The sequence below is a fragment of the Chaetodon auriga genome, chromosome 24 (genome assembly GCF_051107435.1).
Source record: "Chaetodon auriga isolate fChaAug3 chromosome 24, fChaAug3.hap1, whole genome shotgun sequence".
Lineage (NCBI taxonomy): Eukaryota > Metazoa > Chordata > Actinopteri > Chaetodontiformes > Chaetodontidae > Chaetodon > Chaetodon auriga.
The window spans coordinates 3,006,987-3,032,500 of NC_135097.1; the positions used below are offsets into that span (position 1 = coordinate 3,006,987).

At 45.7% G+C, this 25,514-nt stretch overlaps 1 protein-coding gene across 1 annotated transcript in view; it reads right to left on the reverse strand.

Annotated features, from left to right (window-relative positions):
- Positions 1-412: 412 nt before the first annotated feature.
- Positions 413-25,514, reverse strand: part of cyp26b1 (cytochrome P450, family 26, subfamily b, polypeptide 1) — a 34,285-nt gene continuing 9,183 nt past the window's right edge. The window contains exons 2-7 of the mRNA XM_076724730.1: positions 17,019-17,243; positions 7,465-7,583; positions 6,963-7,119; positions 6,579-6,734; positions 4,680-4,964; positions 413-4,261 (exon numbers count right to left, since the gene is read on the reverse strand). Coding sequence (XP_076580845.1) covers positions 3,869-4,261; positions 4,680-4,964; positions 6,579-6,734; positions 6,963-7,119; positions 7,465-7,583; positions 17,019-17,243 — 1,335 coding nt within the window. The 3' untranslated portion in view covers positions 413-3,868. The remainder of the gene's footprint in view (positions 4,262-4,679; positions 4,965-6,578; positions 6,735-6,962; positions 7,120-7,464; positions 7,584-17,018; positions 17,244-25,514) is intronic.

Sequence of the window (25,514 nt, forward strand, 5' to 3'; positions counted from 1 at the left end):
ACTGATGTTTGTTTCATGTGGTTTATAAAAACACACAAAGTCGCTTCCGCACTTCAGTATCAATGTTTTTTAGTGATTCTGGAAGTGGTTTGGATATCTGGATCTTCATTCATCTTAACACCCTTATCTGTTTTTACTTAATCACAATACAGTGTCAACAGCCGTGACACATGGAAACGCTAAGTGTAGAGTTTATGTTGCTCGTTGGTTGGTGCTCTTTGAATCAATCTCCTGTTGTTAAGCTGTTTCACATTTGTAGCTCAGTCAGTTTCGTTGCACAGCTGCTACAGTCTTGGAGATTTTAGCTGTTGAAATATTTTGTGTATTGTAAATGTCGTATACATGTATTTTTCCAACCATTTTCTCTTTAGCTAGCTCGAAGAGAAGAAGAGTACAAAACTCACTATTCAGGTATCTTTTTACTTTATAGTTTATTACAGGAGTACATTTAACAATCACGGTAACAAAAAAGAAATGGAAGAAAGTAGAACAAGACATTCATATTTAAACTAAATGAACATATTTTCCTGTAAAAAGAAATACAAATATTATGTACAGATTGACATAAGACAGGTTCAGAGAAACCAACAGGTGAGAGGAAGGGGAAGTGTAGTCGCATGGCACTTAAAAAATACACATACCTCGCAAGTGCTTTCTGTTTTCCATAATTAATATCAAATAAAATGCAGTGATAATAAGTCTGAATAACAAAACAAATAATAATTATTACAGTAATCAAATCAACAATATTAACATTTTAAACACTGTTTACAATATAACTGAAATACATAACATTCTAAATACATCCAATATTTACCAAAGACCTTCTCATTTAGGCTAAAAACTCTAAATCTGTAATAGAATAAAAAATAGCATTTCAAATATCTTATAACAACAATATTAATCGTACAATACATTAATATTAGGTTATTAGTAGATGTAAATAGCTGATTTTCCCCATGGCCTGCTAAAGAAAGGAATATTGTACAAATTAATATACACTATAACCTATTAATGCTCTTTCTGCTTTCACAAAATGCAAATATTTTAATCAGCTAAATTATATTTATATAAAAAGGGAAAGAAATAGCAAATCTCACTCGATACAAACTATTGCAATCTAGAACTCTCAATTAGAAAATGTACACAAGAAAAGCAGCAAAAAAATCTATTTTTATATTTTTTTTTTATCATGAAGAAATCAGTGGTGTGGTTGGTAGAAAGAGTGAACAATGTCTAGCACAGGCAGAATCCGTCTGGAATGCTATTGGACAGCAGGATCGTCCAATAAGGAAATCCCTCTGAGCATGACCCTGCGCTCCCCTGAAACCTCATTGGTCCTTCTCTCTCAAGCTTCGGTTTGGAACTCGGAACTCCGTTCAAGGATTCTAGAATGTCCAAAGAGTTCCGCTAACCAGTCCCAGAGTTCGGCTGCAGAAACTTTCCATATAAGGGAAAAAGAAAAAAATCTTCCTCACCCCGGAAGTATGGAACACACAAAGCTCTGAGAGTTCTGATTGTGCAATCACCTCAAACAATAAATCTCTTTTAGCTAATAAAGTTGCTTAAACCATGGAATTTATTTTGTTTTGCATTCTTAGCGTTGATTGGTGGAGCAGCAAGACAGAATGTCACCTTCTCCACAGAACTCCGAACGGCTGCCCCAAGGAGACGGGAAAATAAAAAACAGCACACAAATAAACAAACACAGAATGACAAAGCAACACTCAAGCAGCATGTATGTAGATCTTCTCCTCTCTACCTCCACCTCATCCCTCTGTGTTCTCTCCTCCTCCAGCTCAGGAAGTTGCGCCGCTCTTTTATCGTGTCCCTGTTTTCGGAATAAAGTCACCATCCGAGAGAGTACAATCTCAATGCAACTTGAAAGTGTAGTTTATGTATCAAAGCACAGGTTCAGAGAGTTTACAAAGCAGACCTGGACCTCATTACTGTTTGACCTTCATTCAATAACATATATCTTGTGTGATGCCAACTGGGAATTCCTGTTGGTGGACTCTGCTTGTACCACCAAAACTGCTTCCTTGCAGGGATACAGAATGTTTGCAGAAGGTTAATATGTCAAGTTGAGAGCAAGCGCAGTTGGAAACCCCTGATATACTTTTTTTAATGTGGACAGAAAGCAAAGTAATTGACAGCTTGTCAAAAAGTAATCGGTCCAGCTCTGAAACTACAACAGTGAGTAAGTGACATTATTTATGTGCAGTCAGTAATATCAAAAAGCAAAGGCTTATTTGTTTTTCACCACAATGTCTACTCTGCACCTGAGTTCACACACCTCTATGATTACTGGGATTTATATATATGTATATATATGGGCAACAATTTGAGTCAATGCTGGTGGGCAACTTGTGGGTAGAAGGGACTGAAGAAGACAGAAATGCAAGGTTTTCACCAGAGATAAAGATAAGACACAGTGGGAGTAGCCTCTGAATCCTTTTTAGGGTTTATATTTAGGAAACCTAATAAGGAATCAATTTTGAGTTTGGACATAACATAGAAGTCGTAATGATGGCATCAATCTTCCAACAAGGATTTACCTCTTCAGGAAGTACCCTTAAATGAAAATGCTGCCCACTTCCTGTCTACTGTAATTTTGAATTGCACTCTTCTTCTACTGAAGAGCTAAGATCACTCGAATAAAAACTCTGTGGCTCTTACCCTTTATATCCTTTCTGTTGCTTTTTTTTTTCTTTTTTTGCAATATTGGTTATTTGAGAACAGAAGTGTCCTCTACTGTACGATTCATGAATGGAAGCACTCTGTTGTGTTACAAATCACTGGGATCATCAAGTTTAGAGGCAGCTTTGTGAAGGTACAGCAAGAAAGGAGGTCGTAAGAAACTGAACAAATTGCCCATTTACATCAGTTCAAAGTGTTGTGTGTTCTGCCCCTTAAAATATGCAACCAGTATATCTTTTCCCTTAGAACTACATTGCTCATGTCAAACGCAGCCCTTTCCTTCACTGCCTGAATTGATACTCATCTTGAATTAGCAGTACAACTATAAGCCAGTCAAAGCATTTACTGCATCATGATACAGTTGGCTTGAAGAAATGGTGCGGCGCCAATCTGAAGCTCAGCCACACAGTGCTACCCAATGTGCTATGATCCTTTTGACTGCATCTGTAAGCTAGTAAACAATTTGAATCTCGATGGACCTTTGATGGAAAACACAAAGCCACAACTGACTTCTGTCATTCTTTCAAATGTTTTTCAAACAAGCAGAAACCATGAGTTGAATGTGGGTGGCCCCGTGAAGACATCTGGCTCAAAATCAACCAATTTTTACCAGGAAATCAAGAACTTTCATTCTATATATCCATCTCTTTTACCCTGCTAGACAACAGAATTGGTTCACTGCATCTGATTAAGCATAAGCAAAATGCTAAAATATCATATTCTTTCATCCTATACCCTGTTTCATCCATCTTGTCTTCCTCCCACAACCGTCTTTACTTTTACTTTTCTAATTTCAACACTTCATCTCCCCAAAAGTACCACCATGCTTCTCTTCCTCCCATTGTGCACTACCCACATTCTCTTTCAAATTATATTACATAGCTTTTTTGTACATACATTTTGTTTGTATATTTCTTTAAAAAAATACACAGAATAGAGCATAATTAAGAACTTTTTTGGCAGCTTCTTCCTTTCTCAGAGGAAAGTCCCGATCATCATCAGTTGTAACAAGAGACTTCTGCTTTTCTTTTAGTCTGAAAAGGAACCTCCAACTTTGCAAAGGTGGAGAAGAAAAAATAACTCTGAAATTCTTTCTTTCCTTCCTTCAATCTTCTCCCTAAAGACTTCTTCGATCACTCACCCCCACTACTCATCAACTCTCTGCCCTTCAAACAGTCGCTCCCAGCAGCTCTTCTGACTTGGCCATGATCTCGTTCTGGTTGGAGTCCAAGCCGTAGAACTTGACCTTCAGCCCATCGACAGGGTGGACCACGGGTACCGTGATCACGCGGGGGAACTGCCGGGTGGCCAGCTCGAAACGGCTGGTGCTGGCCAGCTCAATAGCCAGGATGCGAAGGAAGAGGGTGGCGAGCTGCTTGCCCAGGCAGGACCGGACACCACCACCAAAGGGCAGGTAGTGGAAGCGTCCCTCTTTGTCTTCTCCCCGCTCCTGATTGAAGCGGTCAGGGTCAAAGGCGTCCACATCCTTGAAGACAGCCGAAGTGTCGTGGGTGTCCCGAATACTGTACATCACACTCCAGCCCTTTGGAATCTGGACTCCCTGGAGACAGAAAGAAATTAAGCCAGTGAGCGGAGTTATAAGGGTGCAATCTGGACTGCGAGTAGATTTCCTTGATGCTGGAAAGTTGTGGAACTAAGCATGGGGGGACTTCTTGAGGTTTGGTCAGAGTTTCAAAGTTCTTCTTTTTTTCTTTGTAAGTCCTTCATAAAGACCTTGAAAGACTGTGTTCTTCTAACTTCTAATGAACCATTCTTTTGCAATGCGATGCCGGTTTTATTTTTGAGACCTTGACTTCTTGGGTAGTTTCCTGTAGTTTGATAGGACTATGTTCCTGTACCATTGTATAGCGCATAGACAGAAATTGCAGTTGAAACCTGACTTTGAGTGATATTGCTCAAACAGTATTCAAATCAGAATACACAAAAATGCAGCCAGGAACTATTAGTGGCCTACTCACATCAAGTTCGAAGGTCTGCATGGCAGTTCGGTAGCCCCCTGAGACAGGCGTAAAGAGTCTCAGCACCTCCTTGATGACACAGTCTAGGTACTTGAGGCTTACGATGGTGTCCAGCCTCAGTTCTCCTTCGGGGCACAGGCAGCCATTGTGGAGGAGACCCCTGGCTCTGAGCTCCTCCCTCAGGCGCTCCAGGACAGGAGGGTGGCGGAGGAGCTGCATGATGAGTGATGTGCTGGCACTGGCCGTGGTGGCGAAGGCGGCAAAGATCAGCTCGATGGTCGACTCCTGTGGGACGATAGAGAGGCGTCAGTGGTGCATCAGTGCTTGTGATGAGGCCACTTCATTTTCATATTGTGTCCACTGTTTCAGTGGAAAACTGTTGTTTATAGGAGGAGCATTTCTTAACTTCTACTCCACAAAGAGTTTTGAAAATATCAAAGTTTCCATGTACAGCCGGTAAACACAGTCTCACTACCTGTCCCCATTCGCCCCTCGACCAGAGTTTGGAAAAGCCAGTCACTGATATGGAAAGTTAAGTGTAATTTTAGCATGAGCACAAACCTACACTGTGTGGAGAACTGTACTGAGGGCGTCTGAGTGGATTCGTCTTTACTTTGCAAGCAAGCCAACTGAATTCTCCCTCAGCTTCTGATGGGCTAATTGCTTGTCATTTGAATAAAGGGTCCGGAGAGTGGAAATAAAGATGGTAGTATTATGTGCTGAAGGGTGAAGGTGAACATTAGCCAAATGCCCAACCGCAGCCACTATTAGTGTTTGTACTATGGTTGAATACAAAATACAGAATTTATGATTAATAATTAATAATTATTAAGCCAACTTGTGAGCAAACAGGACCTGGGACCTCAGCCTTACTTTGGGCACAAATCCACTACCCGACACCTCAAGCTTGCCATGTGTTTCATAACAAGACAGGGCCAAAAAAAAAAAAAAAAATACCAAAAGCCAGTACATAATAAAAGTATGTTATTTTTAATTCCTGAAAAGTAGTGTGTTTGGAAATATGAAGTTCGTTTCCAATAACAACATTTTGCGGGCTGTGCCGGGCCCATTATTAAGGTAGTGGAATAAATAACACTGAGGCTGGGCAGCACGACTCTCATTATAAACCTCTCATCTGCCATCATCTGTGTCAAAACACATCTCTGCCTAACCCTGCATGCATGTGTGTGTGGTATATATATATATATGTGTGTGCGTCAGAAAACTGCAGGAGAGTACTTTAGCCTGGGCCTCTGCGACAGGGGCTCCCCAGTTCACTTTGAGTGTGTATTTATATATGTGTGTGTGTGTACAGGAGGCCTCTTTCAGACCCCTAGCAGGGGGAGTGTTGACTTATTTTTGGCCCTGGACTTAACCCAGAAACCACAGAGAGCGAGAGAGAGGCAGAGAGAGTTGAGTTTCCACAGAATTCCTCAGAATTACTTTAATAGGTAAATAGAGGGTGTGCCTGTCTCAGTGTGTGTGTGTGTGTGTGTGTGTGTGTGTGTGTGTGTGTGTGTGTGTGTGTCATACTGTTACTGTCTGCCTGTGGGCATCAGCTTAGCATCCCTGCAGTCATATTTTACATAGAGATGTGTATCATGAGTCACTTTCATTGCTTATGATCCCAAAATGATTTGTCGGACAAATTATGATAATTGTTGATGTGTGTGTGTTCAGTCGGCCAAGGCAGGTTCCCTTTGGCAGCCCTTCACTGGGTAAACAGTGACGGTGTGTGTGTGTTTGAACACACACACACCAGAGTTGTATCTGTACTGTATGTGTTAACGCTCCCATGTGTCATAGACTGCCTTCTTGTGCTTCTGGCGTCCCTCCAGCGTATGTTTGCGCACCCTTTTTTTTTCCCACTCAGGTGATTTTTGTGCGTCGACGTGTTACCTTCAGTTCCTGCATGGTGAGCTCGGTGCCGTTCTCTTTGGCGCTCTCCATCAGGACGTCCAGCGCGTCGCTGTAATCCTTCCCCTGAGAACACAGCGGCTTCTCCCTGATGGCCTTCTCTATGCATTTCTGCAGGGTGTCTCGTGCACGGATACCCTGCAAACACATGCAAAGGAAATTTAACACTAGTCAACAACAAGCTTATTGCTAACAGATACCATCATTTCCTTAAAACTAGCCATTGATTTAAACCAATTTCTCATACTTTTTACGCATCCAAAGCATAGTTGTTTCCTGCTGTTTACATTCCTCTTGTCATGTTGCGAAACCAAAAATGGTCCAGTTATGTAAGGGGCAGAGTTTGCGGAGGATGTCACCACATACCTTCCTGTAGCCGCTGAACGGCAGGTCTATAGGCAGGCTGAACAGGTTGTCAACGAAGTCCTGGAAGGTTGCGAACAGATGCTTCATCTCCTCCTCTGACACCCTGAATCCCAGCAGCACCCTCACCGCCATGGTGAATGACAAGCGCTGGCTCTCCCTGTGGAAAGACAACCAACCAGAACCTCAGTCACATCCAGTATTAACATGCATTATACGCCGAAATGCAATTCTTCACTGATGATAAAACCTGGCTTCCATTCACGCCTTAAACATGTTCTTGCACCACTTTTCAGAGCAGCCCCAACTTTTTCTTTGCTTTTTTGATGCTTCTACCCACGTTTCTGCCATTCGTGTTGGCCTTTCTATCAATGTTTTTACCATTTTTACGTGTCGTAATACTGTTTGTATGATATTCTGACCGTCTATGCGTGCAGTAAGATGCAATAATAATGACATTTCTGTCTCTTGTCAATGCATTTCCACACCAGGACCCCTGCTGTACCTGTAGACGTTGATGGGATCAGGGTTGGAGCTCCAGACCCGGAGGCTCTCTTGGATGACCTGCTGGATTTTCGGGAGGTAGGACTCCAAGGCTTCATGGCTGAACACTTTGGCAAACACCTGGAGAGACAGAGCAGGAGGCATATAAGGTCATTTAAAATGCAGACTGTGACTGCACTTGTCTGTTCATGACACATACTGCTGAGAAACAGATAAAGATCACCCAGGATTGTAATTGAATACTCATAAATTTTAGGACTTGGCACACAGACGGAGTGCATAGAGAAATGCATTTGAAACAGTGGAAGTTTAAGGAGAGCACAAAAGCAAACAAAGTGCAAAAATATCTGCAGGAAGCCACTGATGGCTGGAAGGACGTTTATTAACTTCACTTAATAGATTTTTCGGTCCGATTTCACTTGGTAGGTCATCTCAAATACAACCCAGATTCCCAAAAAGTTGGGACACTGTGTAAAACCCATGGATCGAGCCACAGCAGCATGAAAGGTGGCTTTAACTCAGTGCTCATGAATCTGACTCACTTGACATTTTGCACAGTTGATCATTGTACAAATTTCCTAATATTAACCTTCCTTCTCTCTCTGGCCCGTCATATCTCTAGAACATTTTCTATCCATGAATCTCCTTCTTCTGAATTACACCCAGACGAGTCTTTCCATGGTGCGTTCGTTCTCGCTCGTTCCCTGTGATGCCCGTTCCTTATTCATCCCCACATTCCCTCTCTCCTCCCCCCTCTCCATCCCCTCCCTCTTCGCAGAGACTTATACATTGTGGAGGTTTTCCCCTGTAGTCAGCAGAACTCCAATGACAGGCAGAAAGAGCAAGAGCGAGGAGGGGGGAGAGTTAAGTCTTTCCTGGCTGCTTGTAGTATTTCTTAGTATGAATCAGTCACCAGTCGTCAGTGTTGTTTGGACAAATAACATTCCATCTGATTTAACCTCCAAAACTGCCCTTAAGACAGTCTTGGAAATGATTTGGAAGTGGAGAACACTGGAGAGGAGAAAAGTGAGCGGACTGGACTAGAATAGGGCTTTTATATTAACATGAATCAGTCGGTTACACTCAGCTTTGTTTGGATAAATAACTCAGCCTTTAGCGTTCTCCCCAGAACAGCCTCAATTTTGATCAAAATGTAGAAGAGAACAGAAGAGAATGATTAATATTATCGCTGATTGGGGTGAAAAACTCCCCGAAATGTCAACTTTTCAGTCAGCAGTCGAGCTCAGAAGCAAAGAGTTCAGCGTTCAAACCGTAGAGGAGCGTCTCGTTCTTTAAATCAAGAATCACAATAGATCCAATACTTGGTTTAATCCATCAGTCGCAGGAAGGCAACGCAGCACATTGTCGAGTTCAGCGACTGGTACACATGTTTTGCATTTTCTGCCCACTGAAATGAGACTGGAACATTTGAACAAGCAAATTTTCTATTAGACATGAATGTTTCCGTCTAATGATGAGTGGCTGGTCAATCAGGCCCTCGCTTCACTTTAAGAGCCTTACGATCGTTTTGGAAATGCTAGTTAAGATGTGGGTTGAGCGCTGAATGTGGATTTGTTTCGCTGTGTTAGTTTCTTTCCTTTTTGTCGGTTTATTTTGACGTACTTCTTGTGTTTTTTATGAGCTCCTTCTTTATTTTCTAACCTGCACAAACTCATAACTGCATCTTGTCTGCGGTTTTTCTCCATTTATTTTATCGCTTGTGGGCTCTTTTTATGACTTTGCTCGTGCTTTTTACAACCATGCAGATCAACTTAACTACACTTAACACAATGTAGACTTGACTTTTAGTGACGATGACGAGACGCTGCACAATGACGAGCTGAATCTGACCGATAGCTGAACTCTTTAAGCACATCGCGCTCAAAGAAAATGACTTTGATGAAGACGAAGTGCTCCTGCTTCTTCTCGTTGAGACATAACGGAGGCTGAGGGGAAAGAAGGAGCTTCTAGTGGGACTTGAGCCCAGGCCAGTGAGGGCACATGTGGTTCCTGAGGTCGATGTTTCAGCCACCAAACCATCAGCTGGGCACTCGTACTCTTATTTTGTCCTCCGCTAATTTTCCTCCCATTTTCTGTCTCCTCTGTTGCCCTCTTCGCTCTCTCTCCTCCAAACCCTGCTTCCCTCCCTCCGCCGCCCTCAGAATGAATGAACAATAGTCCACTGAGCTGGTTATGTGTGCATGTGTGAATTACGTGCATGCACTGTATGGGTCTATACGCTGTGTGTGTGTGTGTGTGTGCGTGTGCGTGTGTGTGTGTGTGTGTTAGGGAGTGGTTAGCGCAGATCACAGAGCGCTCCGAGACGTTAGCGGGGCTACATTTCCTCTGCTGCTGCACCCTGGGGCCACTGGTCACAGATCAGCTTACATGACCTGCTCTCCAACCCTGACCACAGGGGATTACGTACACGATCTGACCTCAAATCAGTCTGAGGAGAAACACGAGGCTGTTACGGCGGCTCTTGTCTCCGTCGGTTCAGGTAGTTTGGAGGTTAGTTTGTGTCAGCGGGTGATCGATCGGTCATTGTACCGGAGGGAACTGTATGAGGATCAGGGGTTATGGAGACTTGGATGAAACTTGGAGGAACGACGCACCTTTAAACTGTCTTATTGGGATTGCTGTGGTTACATGTTAATATTTGCCTCCGATTGGCCCAAAACTAAAACACTTTGACGCGTCACTTCCTCTATGAAGTCAGACAGACTTTCCTCGGCAGTGGTGCTTGTTTATAATGAATACAACTCCCATGATGCCACGCTACGTCGCGACGTCATCAAACTACGTCCGCGGTTTTCATCGCTTTGATTGAGAGACCTCTAGTGGCAGAAATGATGTACTGTGCGTTTAAATTGGTGAATTGGTCAATTATTTGGTTGGATCCATCATTCCAGTCATCAGTCGGTCGTTTAGTTAGCTCTTCAGTTTCTGGTCTTGTCATGCGAACTCATTTTTTAGGATTGTTTAACTGAGTTTTTGACGTCTCTTTGGGATTTAGTTGGTGACATAATCAGTCATTTATTTTGTGTCTTCATTCCATCAATAACGTTGATGATAATTGGTCGGTTAGCATTTCATTCAGCTACTTCCAATCAATAAACTGTTCAATTTATAGTAGTTTGTTTGTAGTTTGTTGATCGATCTTCACGTGAAAAAACATATTGACGAGAGGCCGAATCTGATTGGCCAAAATCTTCATTAAGCCAGAGGAGGTTGTGTAACGTTGTGAATTTAGCTATTTAACCCGTCTGCGCTGGATTATGTGTAATTGGTCAATTTGGGTGAGTGCTTTGCCTTTTCCTACACACACACACACACACACACACACGCAGAGATAGGATTGAGCTACTGTAAGACCAGTGAGTCAGTCACTGGTGTGTGTGTCTGTGTGTGTGTGTGTGTGTTTGTGTGTGCAGAAGGGAGGCCTACACTCTGAAAGGTAACTACAGGTCACACACACACACGAGCGTGGTATCTCGCCACACGGCCTCGCTGCCAGTCAAACACAGTTTTTTATGCAGCGTCACTCCGGGACGTTCCAAGTTCCACACAGGACGGGGGTGATGGGGGGGGGGGCGTTCAGTACAACAGTCATTTCGCTGCACCACAAAAACGTGACTGTCTTCTGTAGCCTGCGGGGCTTAAAGACACACACACACACACACACACACACACACACTGTCGCGCACACACTCCCAGACTCTTGCGCACACACTGATACAGTCACAGACACACACACACGCAGACACGGTCGTCCTAATAACGTCCATATGTCTTAAATTATGTGAAAGTGCTGCGAGCTGCTGGTTCCACAGACATGTAAAGACTCCTTTATTCTTCTCTCTGCCCTCCTTTCCCTCCTTCTCTCTCTCTTTACTCCCACCTCTTCCCGTCTCTCCCTGCCCCTTCATCCATCCTTCTTTAAAACGCTTTTTATTCCTTTCTCTGCTGCTCTTAGTCAAACAAGCAGTCCATACGTCTTCCCCCGCTTCTATCATCACGTCGAATCAGAAGAGGGCTGCTTTGTCGGCAGGATGAAGCTCAGCCAGGTGAAGCTAATGTCGCGCAGGAGGCTCGATCTTATTATTTCAGCATCTTCGCAGAGCTGCGCCGGTTATGCTGCACAGCTTCTTTTCTTCGGTGTGCACATCTATTTCTTTTTCTTCTTCATCTAAATGCATGAGCTCTTTCAGCTTGAGGAACATGCCGAGCTGCATCCAGTGCTGCGTTTAAGTATGATTTTGCAGTACTGGCTCTTGAGTACTGCACATTTTACTCCACTAAAAATCCCCGCAGGTCCTGGATTTGCATGCAAACACGAGAAAAGCTCTTGAATTATGTTGCAATGCTGCAGTTTTTGGATGCAGGTCGTGACTTTTTGCAGTATGTCTTTTGAATACCTGACTTTTAGTTTGCAGCACAGGATATTACTGTCAAGAATAAAGTACAGATCTGGAGTATTCCTTCCACCGCTGCAGTATTTTAACACTGCATTAGTACTGTTGTTCATTTTGGGTTGATTATGGATTTGAATGATTGCTGCTGGCTTTTCTGAACCAGTGGAGTCCTGCAGCTGGAGTGGGAATATAAAAATCACTCAGTGTGCATGATCCTTGTTAGAAAAACTGTCGAAACTTTGTCATTCATTGATCTTTTCTCTAAGTTTGACCTCAGACAGAGCTGAGTAAAGCACAGCAGGGTGAGACAGAAGGGGCTTCAGCTCACTTAGACTTGGCAGTGCCCTCTACTGGTGATGAGCAGAAGCACCGGACACAGACTCACCATCACACTCAGACATGAGGCTGCATGCAGAGCAGCACGCTGACAGGACAGAAAGGAAAGCTGGACTCAACTGTGCTGCATCGAAAACCTGCAGCAAGAAAACAGGTTAAAAGTGACCCTGAGGGAGAGGTCAACGCGAATCCCTCCACGTCTCTTTGATTCCTGCCCAAACTCGCCCTCTGTTTCCCCTGCCTGTGCTTCTCCTCTTCCTAAATTTTGGGATCCAAAAGTAAGAAAAACAAGGGGAAGGAAAATGTGGAGAGGGAAGGAAAGAGAGGGAGAAAGAGGTGGAATGAGGGAAGCTGAACGGGGGAGGAACAGAAAAGACGGAGCGAGAGGTCGGACGGGTGAAAATAAAGAACTGGCTGCCACTGTCAACAACAGTGTGTGTTTGCATGTGTGTGTGTGTGTGGACTCGTCCAGTGTTATTTCAGCATACAGGGACGTTTTTCCACTGCAGGTCAGGTACGGCTTACTGAGGCCATCTAAACATGTTTACTGCAGCACGCCGACTCTGTACTTGGACAGTTTATATCGCTGGGCAAAGTAAAGGAAGGAGCCTCAATCATATGTTTGGCTCTTTGTGTGCAGCTTTGGTTTTGCATCACTTTGCATGCTGCAAACTGAAAACTGGGTTAAAACGAAGGCAGCAGAGTCAGCTGAAGCCTTCCCTCGTCGATTTAAGCAGCACGCCTGTCATTAAGACCTCCTGATGTGCAAAAACAAACATTTAATTTAGATTTAAAGGGGCTATAATCAGTTTGTTTTACTTCAGCTGTGCAGCTCCTTTCAGCTCGTTCTGCACCTTTGCTGCCTCCACCAGAGCCTGAGAGGCTGTAAATGAGAGTTTGCACACTGTCGTCACGTGCACGTCGGTTTCATAGAGATCAGCCACGGGCCGTCCGCGAGCCCACACAAAGACCGAAGCCTCGGTACGCCAACGGTGGTGTCAAGCTTTGTCCGTCCGCAGCAGAAGTACATATGTTTGGTGCTGCTGTGAGACAAGGATGATGTGTGAGCCCTGGCTGGCCTCGCTCGGCCCTGATTGGCCTGTAGTGGAAAAGCAGGCCGCTGTGGCTCTTTGAGGGAGTTAGTTTCCTAGCTTAACACGGGTTATATGGAAACTGGCTGGCTCTGTTGATCCACCGAAGGCTAATGTGCTGTGTGAAGATTGTTTTTCCGTACGAAAACCGCAAGGAGGGCCGACACACACACACGCACACACACACACACACAGAGTCAGAGGAGCAGTTCTGGTCCAGTGGGTCAGACAGTAAGCCAGTCGCTCATTCTTTCTCAGTTGATGTTGTTTCGCTTCTGTCTGTTGACTTAGTTTTATTACCCAGAAAACAGGAGGGAGCGCTGCCAACCCACACACACACACACACACACACACACACACACACACACACACACACGCACGCACGCACACACACACACACACACACACACGCCTGTATGAACCATGAAAACTGCCCAGCTGACCTCGCTGCCCTCCTCGACGTTCCCTCTGTCTCTGTAATCAAAACAACTTGATTCCCACAAGAGCTGCCACAGGTGCTGTCGAGCAAGGCAGCGAGCGTCTCACTTCTGGAGACGCACGCGTGGAGCTAAATGTGTTACCATCAGTGCTTACTTCTTTTTCAGGTGTGTTTTGCACTTTCTGCACCTGTCAATCAATCAGTGTGGGCGGGACAGTGCAGAAGCTCAGCTCTCAAAAACAAGAAGAGCAATAAAACAGGGGAATTTTACTTAAGCCAAATTCAGTGCCAGCAGAACAGGAAAGTTTCACTTCTGTGGATTTTTAAAGTTTTCTCGCCCCAAAGAAGCCACAGTTATCTTAACGATGATGCAGCCAGACTGAGAACAAGTCTGGACACAAAGGAAATCTGCAGTCCTGAGTCCGTCAAACAGCTTCATCAGTCTGGAAATTCTAGTTTCAAGCATTTATTTTCTCACAACCAGTGATTAAACCTCAGTAAGAGGATAGAATATCTCATTAAGATAATTAAGGCCAAAGCAGCTTGAAACAAGTGAAATGCTCTGACATGAAAACTGCTTTGTCAGCAGATAAAAGACAAAAATGAGCATCATACCGACTTTTTTAAGCTTTTCTTTGTTTGCACATGTTCGCTAGCGGTACCCGTGGCTAATTTCCCCTTTCTTCTTCCTCCGTTTCTTCCAAAAAACTGCATGCAAAGGCTGATTTTTGAAGGAGCTACCGTGCAGAGAGTCGCAGGAAATGGAAACGCTTTGACTGGATGGAGGCTGGATCCTAAATCAACTTTTAGACATTTGTTTGTATGAAAATGTCAGATTTTATTGCCGTATTGATCTCAATACAAAACTTTCTGGAAATTACACTTGACCATAAGCAGCTCGCTACATCATCTCCCAGTGTTGCATTGTGGGTAGTTTGCAGCATTAGTGTTGCTTTGCTGCTGGCGTTTGCATTCAGGTCCGTTCATCGTGTGTCTGCAGTGTTTCGTGAGCTCAGTTTCACCTGCAGGACACGAGAGTCGTGACCGAATCGTCTGTCAAACAGCTGATTGGGAGCTGAACGAGACGAACAGAGTGGAGAGAGTAATTTCATCCTCCTCCTGACGGGAGCGAGCGTGTGTTTGATACAGAAGTGTGGGGTTTACCTCCTGCTTTAAAATCACTGGACGCTTCCCTTTCTCTCCGTGGATTAACTGTTTCTGAGCCTTGTGTCAGTGCCTGTCGGCTGATGGAAGCAACTTCTCTGTGATGTGAAGCTTCATCACTTGATCTCTGCGAGCTAAACCTCTTCCCTTCTGCCTCCTGGTGAAGGTCAGAGGTCGCGGTAGCGGGTGCGAGGCTGCCCGTCTTGCTCAAAAGCACTTCGGCAGCGCGGCTGCTTCGCTAAACCTACGAGCATAAGCGACATTACAGACCTCCTGAATGTGGGTGTTTGGGTTGAGAGCGGGGGAGCCTTCAGGTGTGTGTGCACATATGCTTTCCTGTACTGTGAGTCTGTGCGTGTGTGTGTGTGTGTGTGTGTGTGTGTGTGTGTGTGTGTGTGTGTGTGTGTGTGTGTGTGTGCGTGTGTGTGTTGGGCCCCCACAGAAAGCCCCTCTTTGTGCTGTGTTGGAGGCAGCCTTCCTAATCAGGGGTCATTACATGAGGTTAGTGCGGGGGTCTCCAGGGAGAGGAGAGGGGATCAGAGCCCAGATTAGACCCAGCCGACCCCTCGCTGTCCCCGGGCACCACGGTAACGAAACCTGACCCCACCTCCAACCCCCCCCCCCCCCCCCCCCCCCCCCACAAAAAAAAAGAAAACTCTCCCTCCTTCCTCTCCCCCTCCACAGAGGATCCACAGACAGAAAACTAGAGACTGATTTACAGGAAAACACACCACACTCTGCCTCTGTGTGTGTGTGTGTGTGTGTGTGTGTGTGTGTTTATCTCTGTGTGTGCAAGCATCAAATGTGCGTTTATGTGTGTGCGTGACCGAGGGAAGGTATGTGCCCCGGGGCTAACGGGATAATGGGAGGGAGAGGTAAGTGGCTGATTACCTGAAATGGTCCTGGCGCAGAAAAGAGAGCGAGAGGAAGAGAAAGAGAGGAAGTAAAGAGAGACAGACGGCGAAAAAGAGAGAAAGAGAGCGAGGATGAGGAGAAAACAAGACGGCGGGTGTCTTCCCGTCGGTGGGTGGAGGAGAGGATGGAGCGACGGAGGGCTCGTTCTCACGCTTCAGCAGCCAGAACGCTGCTGATGAGACGGAGAGGACGGATGGCTTTACACTGACGCTGTGTGTGTGGAAGAGTGTGTCCTACCTTCCTCAGGTGACTCCAGTGCTTCTGATAAGTGTGTGTGTGCACGCGTGTGTGTGTGTGTGTTTCTCTACCTGTCTACACTACATGTTACACTTCAAATGCTGCAGAACAGCAAACGTGGCAGAAACGCTGCGATGCTGGCGCAATATTTGGCATCTGGTGCGTAATAAAGAAGCCCTGAAGGCCTTTTTGTTCTGAGTGCAGCGCTGGAGAACAGCAGCGCGCTGGAATAAGACAGAAAAGTGATCTCAGGTGTCTCACAGGCGGCGTCAGTCATGGATTTCCACACTTATTTTGCAGATGGATGAATGCAGACTAAAGCTCCAGTAAATTTTCTTATCGTTTTCATCATTCATTGGACATGAATCTAGATTTCAGACCGTCTGCGGCGCTGACGGTACGAGGTCGTGGCTCTCGTTTAGCTGCTGCAGGTGATTTATAAGTAATTCTGTTGGATTTTCATCCAAGAATAACAGCTGGAAATGTACGGTGACTTTGCCGATCGCCTGATGATTAATGTGCTTTTCAGACATTTTTTCATCTTTAAAAGGTGGAACAAGGCAGGTGTTTGGCTCTTATTTGTCCCTGTGCATGCTGCACCTCAGTTCAGACCTCAGCTGTGTAGCAGGGAAGTCTGTTTTTAGGCGGTTACCTTTAAAAACACTCTGCTTTTCACTTGTATGTGAAAGCAGTTGTTACCTTGTTCATGCCATTTAAAGAAGGTCCTGCTTGAATCTGGAAATCCAGCCTGACTGCAGCTGCAAGATCCAAACTTCAGAGGCACCTTTTAGCCCCACAGGGATGATTTTCTAATCAACAGATCAGTGGAATATTCCTTTAACGTGGTGCTGTTATGTGCGTCACGCTGGGTTTGATTGGCAGCTCCTTCTCAGTCAGGATGCCGACGTATTGATGTCACAGTCACAGAAGAGGCCCTGTGGCCGACATGAGTACTGACCTTCCTCCTCTTGCGGTGGATGTCTCCGATGCTGTTGGCCAGCGAGTTGGGTCCCAGCAGCGTGGAGGTGCTCTGAGGCCAGTCCACCGTCACCAGCGTGTGCTCGCCCATCAGCACCTTGCGCACGTTCTCGGCGCCCGTCACCCGGATCAGCGGGCGGCCCAGCAGGTGGGTCTTGAACACGTTGCCGTACTTCTGCCTCCGCGACGAGTGGAAGCCCGAACCCTAGAGGAGCAGAGAGGAGGCGTGAAGATCAGTGTGAAGCTCTACATTTTTACAAAGATGGACGAGCTGCTAGCGTTACTGGGAGTTGATTTTTCAGCCCATCAAACGTCAACTAAAATGAGCAAAGATTGTCAGAACATCACCTGTTTTCATTGTTTAATCCCCCAATGTTTCATCCCGTTTCATTTTCTGTAATTAACTTTGATGTTTAAACTCTGAAGCCTGAGGACAGCGCGAGGAAACGACGGGCCGGTTCCAAAGGACGCCTGGTGCAGAGGGACTGTCGAGGAAACAATGTGAATTTTGCTGAAAGGTGGAATTTCCCTTTACCGGCGGAGACGTACCGCAGCAGGTGCGAAGAGGACATTGTTTCAAGGAAATCCCCAAACACTCCACCCTGAAGCTGAGAAGCCCTTCCTGTCCCTTTGGTTGACGGAGATCCCCCTCATCTCCTACTTCAGGTTTTCTATTTTTCTTGTCATTGTCTTGGTCTCCACTGTTTTTATGCTCAGTCTGACTTTGAGGACAAGGAAGGAAGTGCCAGAAATTGAATCACGAACATCTAAATATAGCAAGAATTAGTTTTTTAGCCCAGTTGAGGCTGAAAAGTTGATTCTCTGTAACATTGAACACGTGTTTGCTCATGTTTTAAATACTTTTTCAGGGTGATTTGTGTAGTTCTCACCATCGCCGTCATTAGCGAAACGTGCTCTACAAGCTGCCAAATGATGCTGAAAGTCAGAAAAGTGAGCAAAACCTTTCAAGTTTTAGCTCCGCTGCGATTCTTACGACAGATTTTTACGCTTGCTATCAATTTAAAGCAGCCTCTTAGGATCTGACCTTCCCTCCAGCTTTGATCTTCACCTCTAAAAGCTCTGAGTAAGAGGTTTTTCTCTCTGTGGTTTGGGGCCCAAACAGACCATTTCGGGTGAGTCCCCACATGCTAAAAGTTACTGATGTTTCCATCATCTCGGCTCCCAGAGCAAAAGTAAACTTATACACAGAGACTGCAGATGTTTAGGAAGCCCGTATACACCAGGTTAATTCAATGAAAACTGATTTAGGATGCCTTCAGGACGTGATCTGAGTTCAGCTTGAACATCGGCCGATGAATCGCTGAGGTTAAAGGTTCTCAAAACATTTTCGGCTCAGCCTTCAAGTACAGTAAATGAAATTTCTCATCCAGACGGGCCAAAAAGAAGGAATGTAAAACGATCTCGACGCGGTTCCTCAAGGATTTCATCAGCCTCAGTTCATCCTCTTTAGCTATCGTCTCCTGAAAGGAAGAAGTGCGATGAGCCTTTCCGCTGTTGTGGTGACTTCTTATTAACCTCCAGGTTGGGAACAACTGGACACTTTCAGTACCTGAGATTTCCTAACTTTAATCTGGGCTGTGACCTAATTTTTCACATTTCAATCCCAGTTATTCAACCTGCTTTGTCTCCATTACATGAAAGTTCTTCTTTCTGCAGTTCTAAACGCTCAGTATCTGCTAGCTGGAACTGAAGGGATGATGCATGAGTGGTGAGAGCTGTCGTTCCTTAGGCTCAAACTCATTCTGAATCTATAGAAGCTCTGAGGAAGAAGACGTCAAAGACAGCTGATCTAGACGAGCTGGAGCACAGAAACGTCACAGCGATGAGCGTTTCCAGGGAGAAGCTCTAAAAGGCCGCTAATGCTTTAAAAAACCTTCTTAGCTTTTTCACGAGACGCTCCGCTAAAAGAAGCCACGCAGCCCATTTCGGGCCCCTGCCCCGCAGTTTGAGCCGCCCGGCTGTCAGTAAACCCCCAGAGGACCAGAGCTGGAGTCAGTTAGCGAGCTGACCTGGGTTCAGCTTTGACGCTGACCTCTAAACGGTCCGGGTCACGGCAGAGCGAGAGGGAGCCGACCCCAGAACTGTAAATGGGCTGTTTGAGTGAAAAGAATATATATCAGCCGGAGGGCAGCTCACTGTGTTACACACACACTTATGAGCTCACCAACTCGCACACACACACACACACCGGGCAGACAAACACATCATTCACACACTTTTAGACGCACACATACAGTGAAAACACACATGCATGTACACACACTCCAAGAAAAAAAAAAAAAAAGAAAACGTGCAAAGCAAACAAACACGCAGAGGCCTAACTGCAAATTGCCGTGACAACACTAACTGGTTTGACCCCAGTTTACTCCTGGGGAAAGAGATATGTACGACACACACACACACACACACACAGACACACACACACACACAGACACACACACACACACACAGACACACACACACAGACACACACACGGGTCACATATATACTGTAAACAAACCAAAGAAGCAGAACTATGAGCTGCTGTAGAACAGTTTGGCCTCGCTCTCATTTCTGCACGCGAGTGACGTTTCTCTTTCTTTTTCCTTTTATTCTGATGGGAATCAACATGAAGAGCTACTGTGTGTGTGTGTGTGCGTGTGTGTGTTTGTGTGTGTGTGAGACAGAGAGAGCTTCAGAGTGTATGAAGCATACATTTAAGTGTGTGTTCAGGTGCTAATTTTAGCAGGTAGTTTGTTTCCTGTTTGAGACACACCTCTCACAGCAGTGGTGTGTGTATGTGTGTGTGTGTGTGTGTGTGTGTGTGTGTGTGTGTGTGCTGCATCTTTTGCAGCGCTCTGAACTGAAGCTGCAAACGTATCCTCGCAGTGATTCTGGTTTACGGTGTAATTTGTGGCTCAGCGCTCAAACAGAGGAGACGCCGACTACCTGCTCAGCTGCTGCAGGTCTGAATGAAACCACGAAAACTGGAACTGTTGGCTGCTCGTGTTCAGTCACATCTGTTCATCTTTTATCTCTTTCTTCTCATCTTTATCACTTTTATCTTTTTCTTCTCTGGAGCATAAGATTAATAGCTGCTACTGTCATGTTAGTTTTATGAGGCTGAAATCTGTTCAGCATGTCTGTCAAGCCTTAAAGGGCCACTCTGGCTAGTTAGCATAGCACCTCCATAAAATTAGAGTCAAAATCAGCAGGAGCTGCAGAGGCAGCCGCGTCCTGAAGCTCCAAACCACCAGATCCTACACTTCCCATAATGCATCTCTCCCTGCCTGGCAAATGCTCACATCCTTCACAGTCCGAGTCATAAGTTTGAAACACAGCCTGTCTGACGGGATAACCCTGATGACATCACTGTGACATCATCAGTTGGGAAAGCTTCCTGCAGACCGAGATGATTTTGATTTATTAAATGATTTCAACAGACAGGTGCAGCTCGACTGCGCTCGTCGGTGTCGCAGAAAGTGAGATGAACGGTTTTTATAAACTCTTCAAATCTCCAGAGGACGCGGCGCGAAATCTCTGCGAGACGTCCACGCCCTCGCCCTCGCCCTCGCCCTCGCCCTCGCTTTGCTTCCTGCCGGTTGCAGCTCATCTCTCTCTCCCCTCCTCGCGACGCACCTCACATCTTAACGTCTCTCTGTGTGAACTCGGCCTAAATTGAGCACAGATGCTTCAGCCTCTTTCGGCTCCGTTAGCTGTTTCATGTTGCTTTGAAAACTCTGATTGCCAGACTGCTTTTATAGATGAAAAATGCTGCTAATTAGCATTCGGCCCAACACTCCCCACCTCTGTGGCTGTGTTTGTCAGCGTGCTTAAGCTGCTTCAGATGTTTAGAGCTCGTCATGATGGCGTTATTTTATCTGCACTGAGCGTTTTGAAGCCTTTCTCTTCGTGCATCTTTTCTTGCAGCTGCTCCGACGCCGCTCCTCGTCCTGCTGCTGTGGCTGCAGCCTCAGCTGCCTTTACGATGCATTTATGAACGATGATGCAGAATGACGACTAGAAAGTAACCACGGAACATTTTCTGCCGTCCGCTTTCATCCTAGTTCCTGGAAACGGCGCCTAAATGTGGCCCATCGGGTTAAAGTTTCATTTCAGAGTTTAAAGAAACATTCGTGCTTTCAGCCCTCACTGCTTCACCTCTGCACATTTCGGTTTCTTTTCTGTCTGGGTACAAACTGTTGACCTGAACTGTTTTCACAGCTCCTGTACACTTCCTCTTTTTACTGTGGCATGCACACACACACACACACACACACACACATTAGCACGACCACGCACCAGGTCGCCGGCTGGCCTCTGGAGCCCTCGGGGTGTGTGTGCGTGTAAGAGTGGGGTTGTTTTCCAAGCTACATTTTGCTGCCACATGGATGTAGAGTGGTTTAGTATGTCTGCCTGGCAGGCCTGCTCACACACACACACACACACACACACACACACACACACACACAGAGTCCAATTCGAAGGGAGTTCCTCAGGCAGCCAGACAAGGCTCCCTTTCACACTCCAAGATACAGCATCAGATTGGGCCGATTGTGTACTTTTTGTGGTGCGCGTGTGCGCGTGTGCGTGTGTGTGCAACGACGTGCATTATGTGTGTATCTCCTCGTACATTTTCTCTTTCCATTTCTCTCTATTTTCTGTCACACACGCACACATTTTGGCAGGATGCTGAAGGTTTTCATCTGTCTCACTCTCAATGAGAAAACGGGGAAAAAAAACATACCTAAAACAAAAAAGTCACACTAAAATAATCTGTGTGTGTGTGTGTGTGTGTGTGTGTGTGCGTGCGTGTGTGCCAGGGGTGTGGTCTGGATGACATTTAGCATAAAAGGTGAGAAGTGTACTCCCCCCCTCCCTCCCAAATCTGGCAAAACACACACACACACACAGAGCAAGCATGGAAAAGTTGTGATGTAATGACGCCACACTTCTCTTGCAGGAGAACACGTACATAACCGCACACGGGATCACAACACACACACACACACACACACACACACACACACACACACACACACACACAGTCGCAGCCGTCGCGGCGGAGACGCAGGCGTCACAGCCTCGCGCTGATTGCGCAGGCCGAGCACACACTTTCCCTCCAAACGCCAGTGAAGCGGAGGAAGCCTTCGCTGTAAACACTCGCTTCGTTTCGCAAAAAACCCAGAAACCAAAATTGCTCCCACAACATTACGGCTGATGTTACCGCCGAGGTCACAGGCAACAAACTCTGATGTGAGCTGAAAACCAGAAAGAGGTTTCTCTTAATGATGGCGGGCATAAAGTTTTAAAGCTTTTTTTTTTGCTGTGGATGTTTTACCTAGCAACAGTACAAGTCAGCCTGATGTGTGTGTGTGTGTGTGTGTGTGTGTGTGTGTGGACATGGTTTTCCATCACAGCGTCGTCTCAGCTGTAAATGTGAATAAAGTTTGAACAAAGCTGCAGATCAAAGGCTTCAGGGCGAATTCTAACCTGCAGCCTCACGTCAGTTTTGGGTTTGTTGTGTGTGAACGCAGGTGATTTCCTTCACTTGGACTCTGGACTTTCCGTCAGACTAACCGTTAAACTGTGAAAGTGAATTTCACCGAGCTTCTCGCAGCAGCCAATCAGAATGCTGCCGTCGTCTCGGTTGACTTTGGTTTGGGTTCTGCTGTGACGAGCTGCTGCAGGTTGAGCTGAAAGCTTGAACAGCTGCAACCGACAAACACAAGGTCCAAAAAACAAAACAAGAAAAAGGTCACAAAGATTGTTTTTTATATAGATTTGTGACGCTAACTTTGAATATTTGATTTTATTTGGAATAATTCCTGTATATTCCCTTAAGTCGACAGTGGTTATCATGTGACCGTTGATTTTTAATTTAGCCGAAGCTCATTTCCAGCTCTGTAGACCTCAAGCAAACTGACAACCAAGTTGTGCTTAAAGCTTCCATCTTGACTCTTAATATGATGAAACATTAAAACACAACCTGCTCCATGAAAGAAACAGCTGCTGCAGACGCCATTAAACTTACAGATTTACAGTGAGTTTACTGCAGAGAAAGAGCCACCAGGTCGTATTTAAATCAGGGGTTTCAAGGCGACACGGGGCCTAATTTCACCACAGTACTTTTTACAAACTTCACACCAGAGTTTGTAACTTTGAGCGTCCTCACTCCTTCACGTTCTGGTTCGTCTGTTAGTCTGTTCGTTCAGTCCCTCTCTGTCTCGCTGACGCCGGTTGAGAACAGCGAATGCAAACTGGACCCGAGGCGTCATCGTGTATGAAGTTCAGCACAGAGCTGCAGGTCAGGATTCAGGGTCAGAGTCGAGGTTAAATTAAGGTCAGAATCAGGCTGAAATGCAGGCCGTGTCCAGGTTAGAGGTTATGCACACGGCAGCGAGGGTCAGGAACGCTGTGCAGTCCCTGAAGTGTGGCGCTTTCAGCTCTGTGTGTCTGCAGTCTAGACAGGCCGGTCCTGGAAGCAGCGATGTCAGCTTCCACAGAGTCCCTTTTATACTTTTTGAACAGAGATTTATCAGATATTTTACAAGAACCTCAATAAAGGACCGAGGGGAGGGTTCAGGGAGGATTTTCCACACACGCCATCCAAACGCACACACACACAAAGCCTTTCATCACGCACTCACACACGCTCGAAATTTCTGACAAACGCCACCGCGATCACAGAAAATCTCATAAAATCTCCCTGTCTCTCTTGTTCTCCCTCTCTCTGCAAACACACACTCCTCTCCACACACGCGGTCCGAGCAGAGCTAGCTAGCGCGCCGGCCGTGCTAAAAATACCCCCGTCTGTTCTGTTGGGGTTGGCCTGGGGGCGAACCTGGGCCCGGGCTTATAAATGTCCTCTTTGTAGCGCAGTGGAAATGTCCAACAAATGACTCTTTTATTAGGGCAAGACAAAAAAACACAGCTAATTATGTTTACTCAGATCAACGCCGCGGCTCGACCAGCACACACACACACACACACACACACACACACACACACAGAGCGAGCTGGAGGGACAGCGAGAGTGTGTGTCCATGTGGAGCAGTTATAAAACAGAAATATTAGGGTGAGTGCTCGGGGGGAGCAGAGAGGGTCTTTCTGGAAAAGAGGCTGATGGGAAAACAGTAGCAGCAGACGAACGACCTCTGAACGCATCACAGCAGCAGACGCTCGTTCAGCGCACGAGCGAGGCAGCAAAGACGGATAGAACATAGAGTAGGCGACGATACGAGGGCGAGAGTGTTTTGAAATGACGCGAGCAGAGGCCGAGCGAGTTTGTTTTCTGTGGCTGAAGTTTGCAGCCAGTAAACTGTCAAACGTGTTGTCGTCCTCCAGATGAAATTCCTTCGCCGCATACGTAAACGTTCAGGGGACACACTGACTCTCTGAAGCTGCTTCGGTCCAACGTGTGAATGCAGCGTATTGTGCTGCGTCGACTGCACGATGCATGAGAGCTTCAGCGGTTTATCTGCACTGAATGCATCCCAGATTAAATTAGAGTTCATCCTCTTCTTCCAGCTTCTGTTCGTACAGTTTCAGAGCCATCGTTGATCTCAAATCATTTGTAAATTCTACGATGTCGTCTGCAGAGTTTAGCTGTTTAGCTAGCATGCTAGAAAACTCATTCATTCATTTTTTTTTTTCTCAAACCAAACTAGCTAATCCAGGGCAGAGCTGCAGAGGCCTGACTGGATGTTTCCTCCTGCTGAAGGTGCAGCCGACGGCGTTTGTTCGAACACTTAACGCCAAAGAGGCGACGAAGCCCGTCTGTCAGCTCGGCGTGATGGTCCTGAAGCAGCAGGTGAGTCAAATGTCATGAACGACGGGTGAAAATGTGTGTGTCGACTTCTAAATTGAGGCTCTTTGTGATGTTTTAACGACGCTTATGTTGATGTTTTTTGATGCTCTTTCATCTCTTTGTGCAAAGCAAATTCCCAGCAATAAAAGTTTCATTCATTCAAAAAAAAAATGAGTAGAAGAAGAAGTTCACCGCAGAGCTCAAATTCTGCAACAGAAAATTCAAAGGAACCAAAATTTTCTCTGCAGTGTTTGACTGACTAAAGCTAAAATAAAGGTTAAAAATGAAAAGTGAGAAAGCAGCAGAGGAGGAGGAGGAGGAAGAGGACGAGAGGGAGGAAACGAGGTCAAAGGCTGTGAGGGAATTCCTTCTTTCTTTTCAGCTGTCAATCATTCAGCCGGTGCCAGAGATACCAAGGAACCAGTGTGTGAGTTTTATGTGTGTGTGTGTGTGTGTGTGTGTGTGTGTGTGTGTGTGTGCACGATTGTGTTTGAATGGTGCGATAGGTCCTCGACTTGACAATGAACCCCGTCCCTTTGCGGTCACGCCGGCGCATCAGAGAGACAGAGAGGGAAGGCGACAGGAGGGAAGGAATAAGAAAGCAGGATGAGAGAAAGGGAAAGAAAGAAGGGAGGAAGAGAGATAAAGAATGGAGAGGGAAAAAG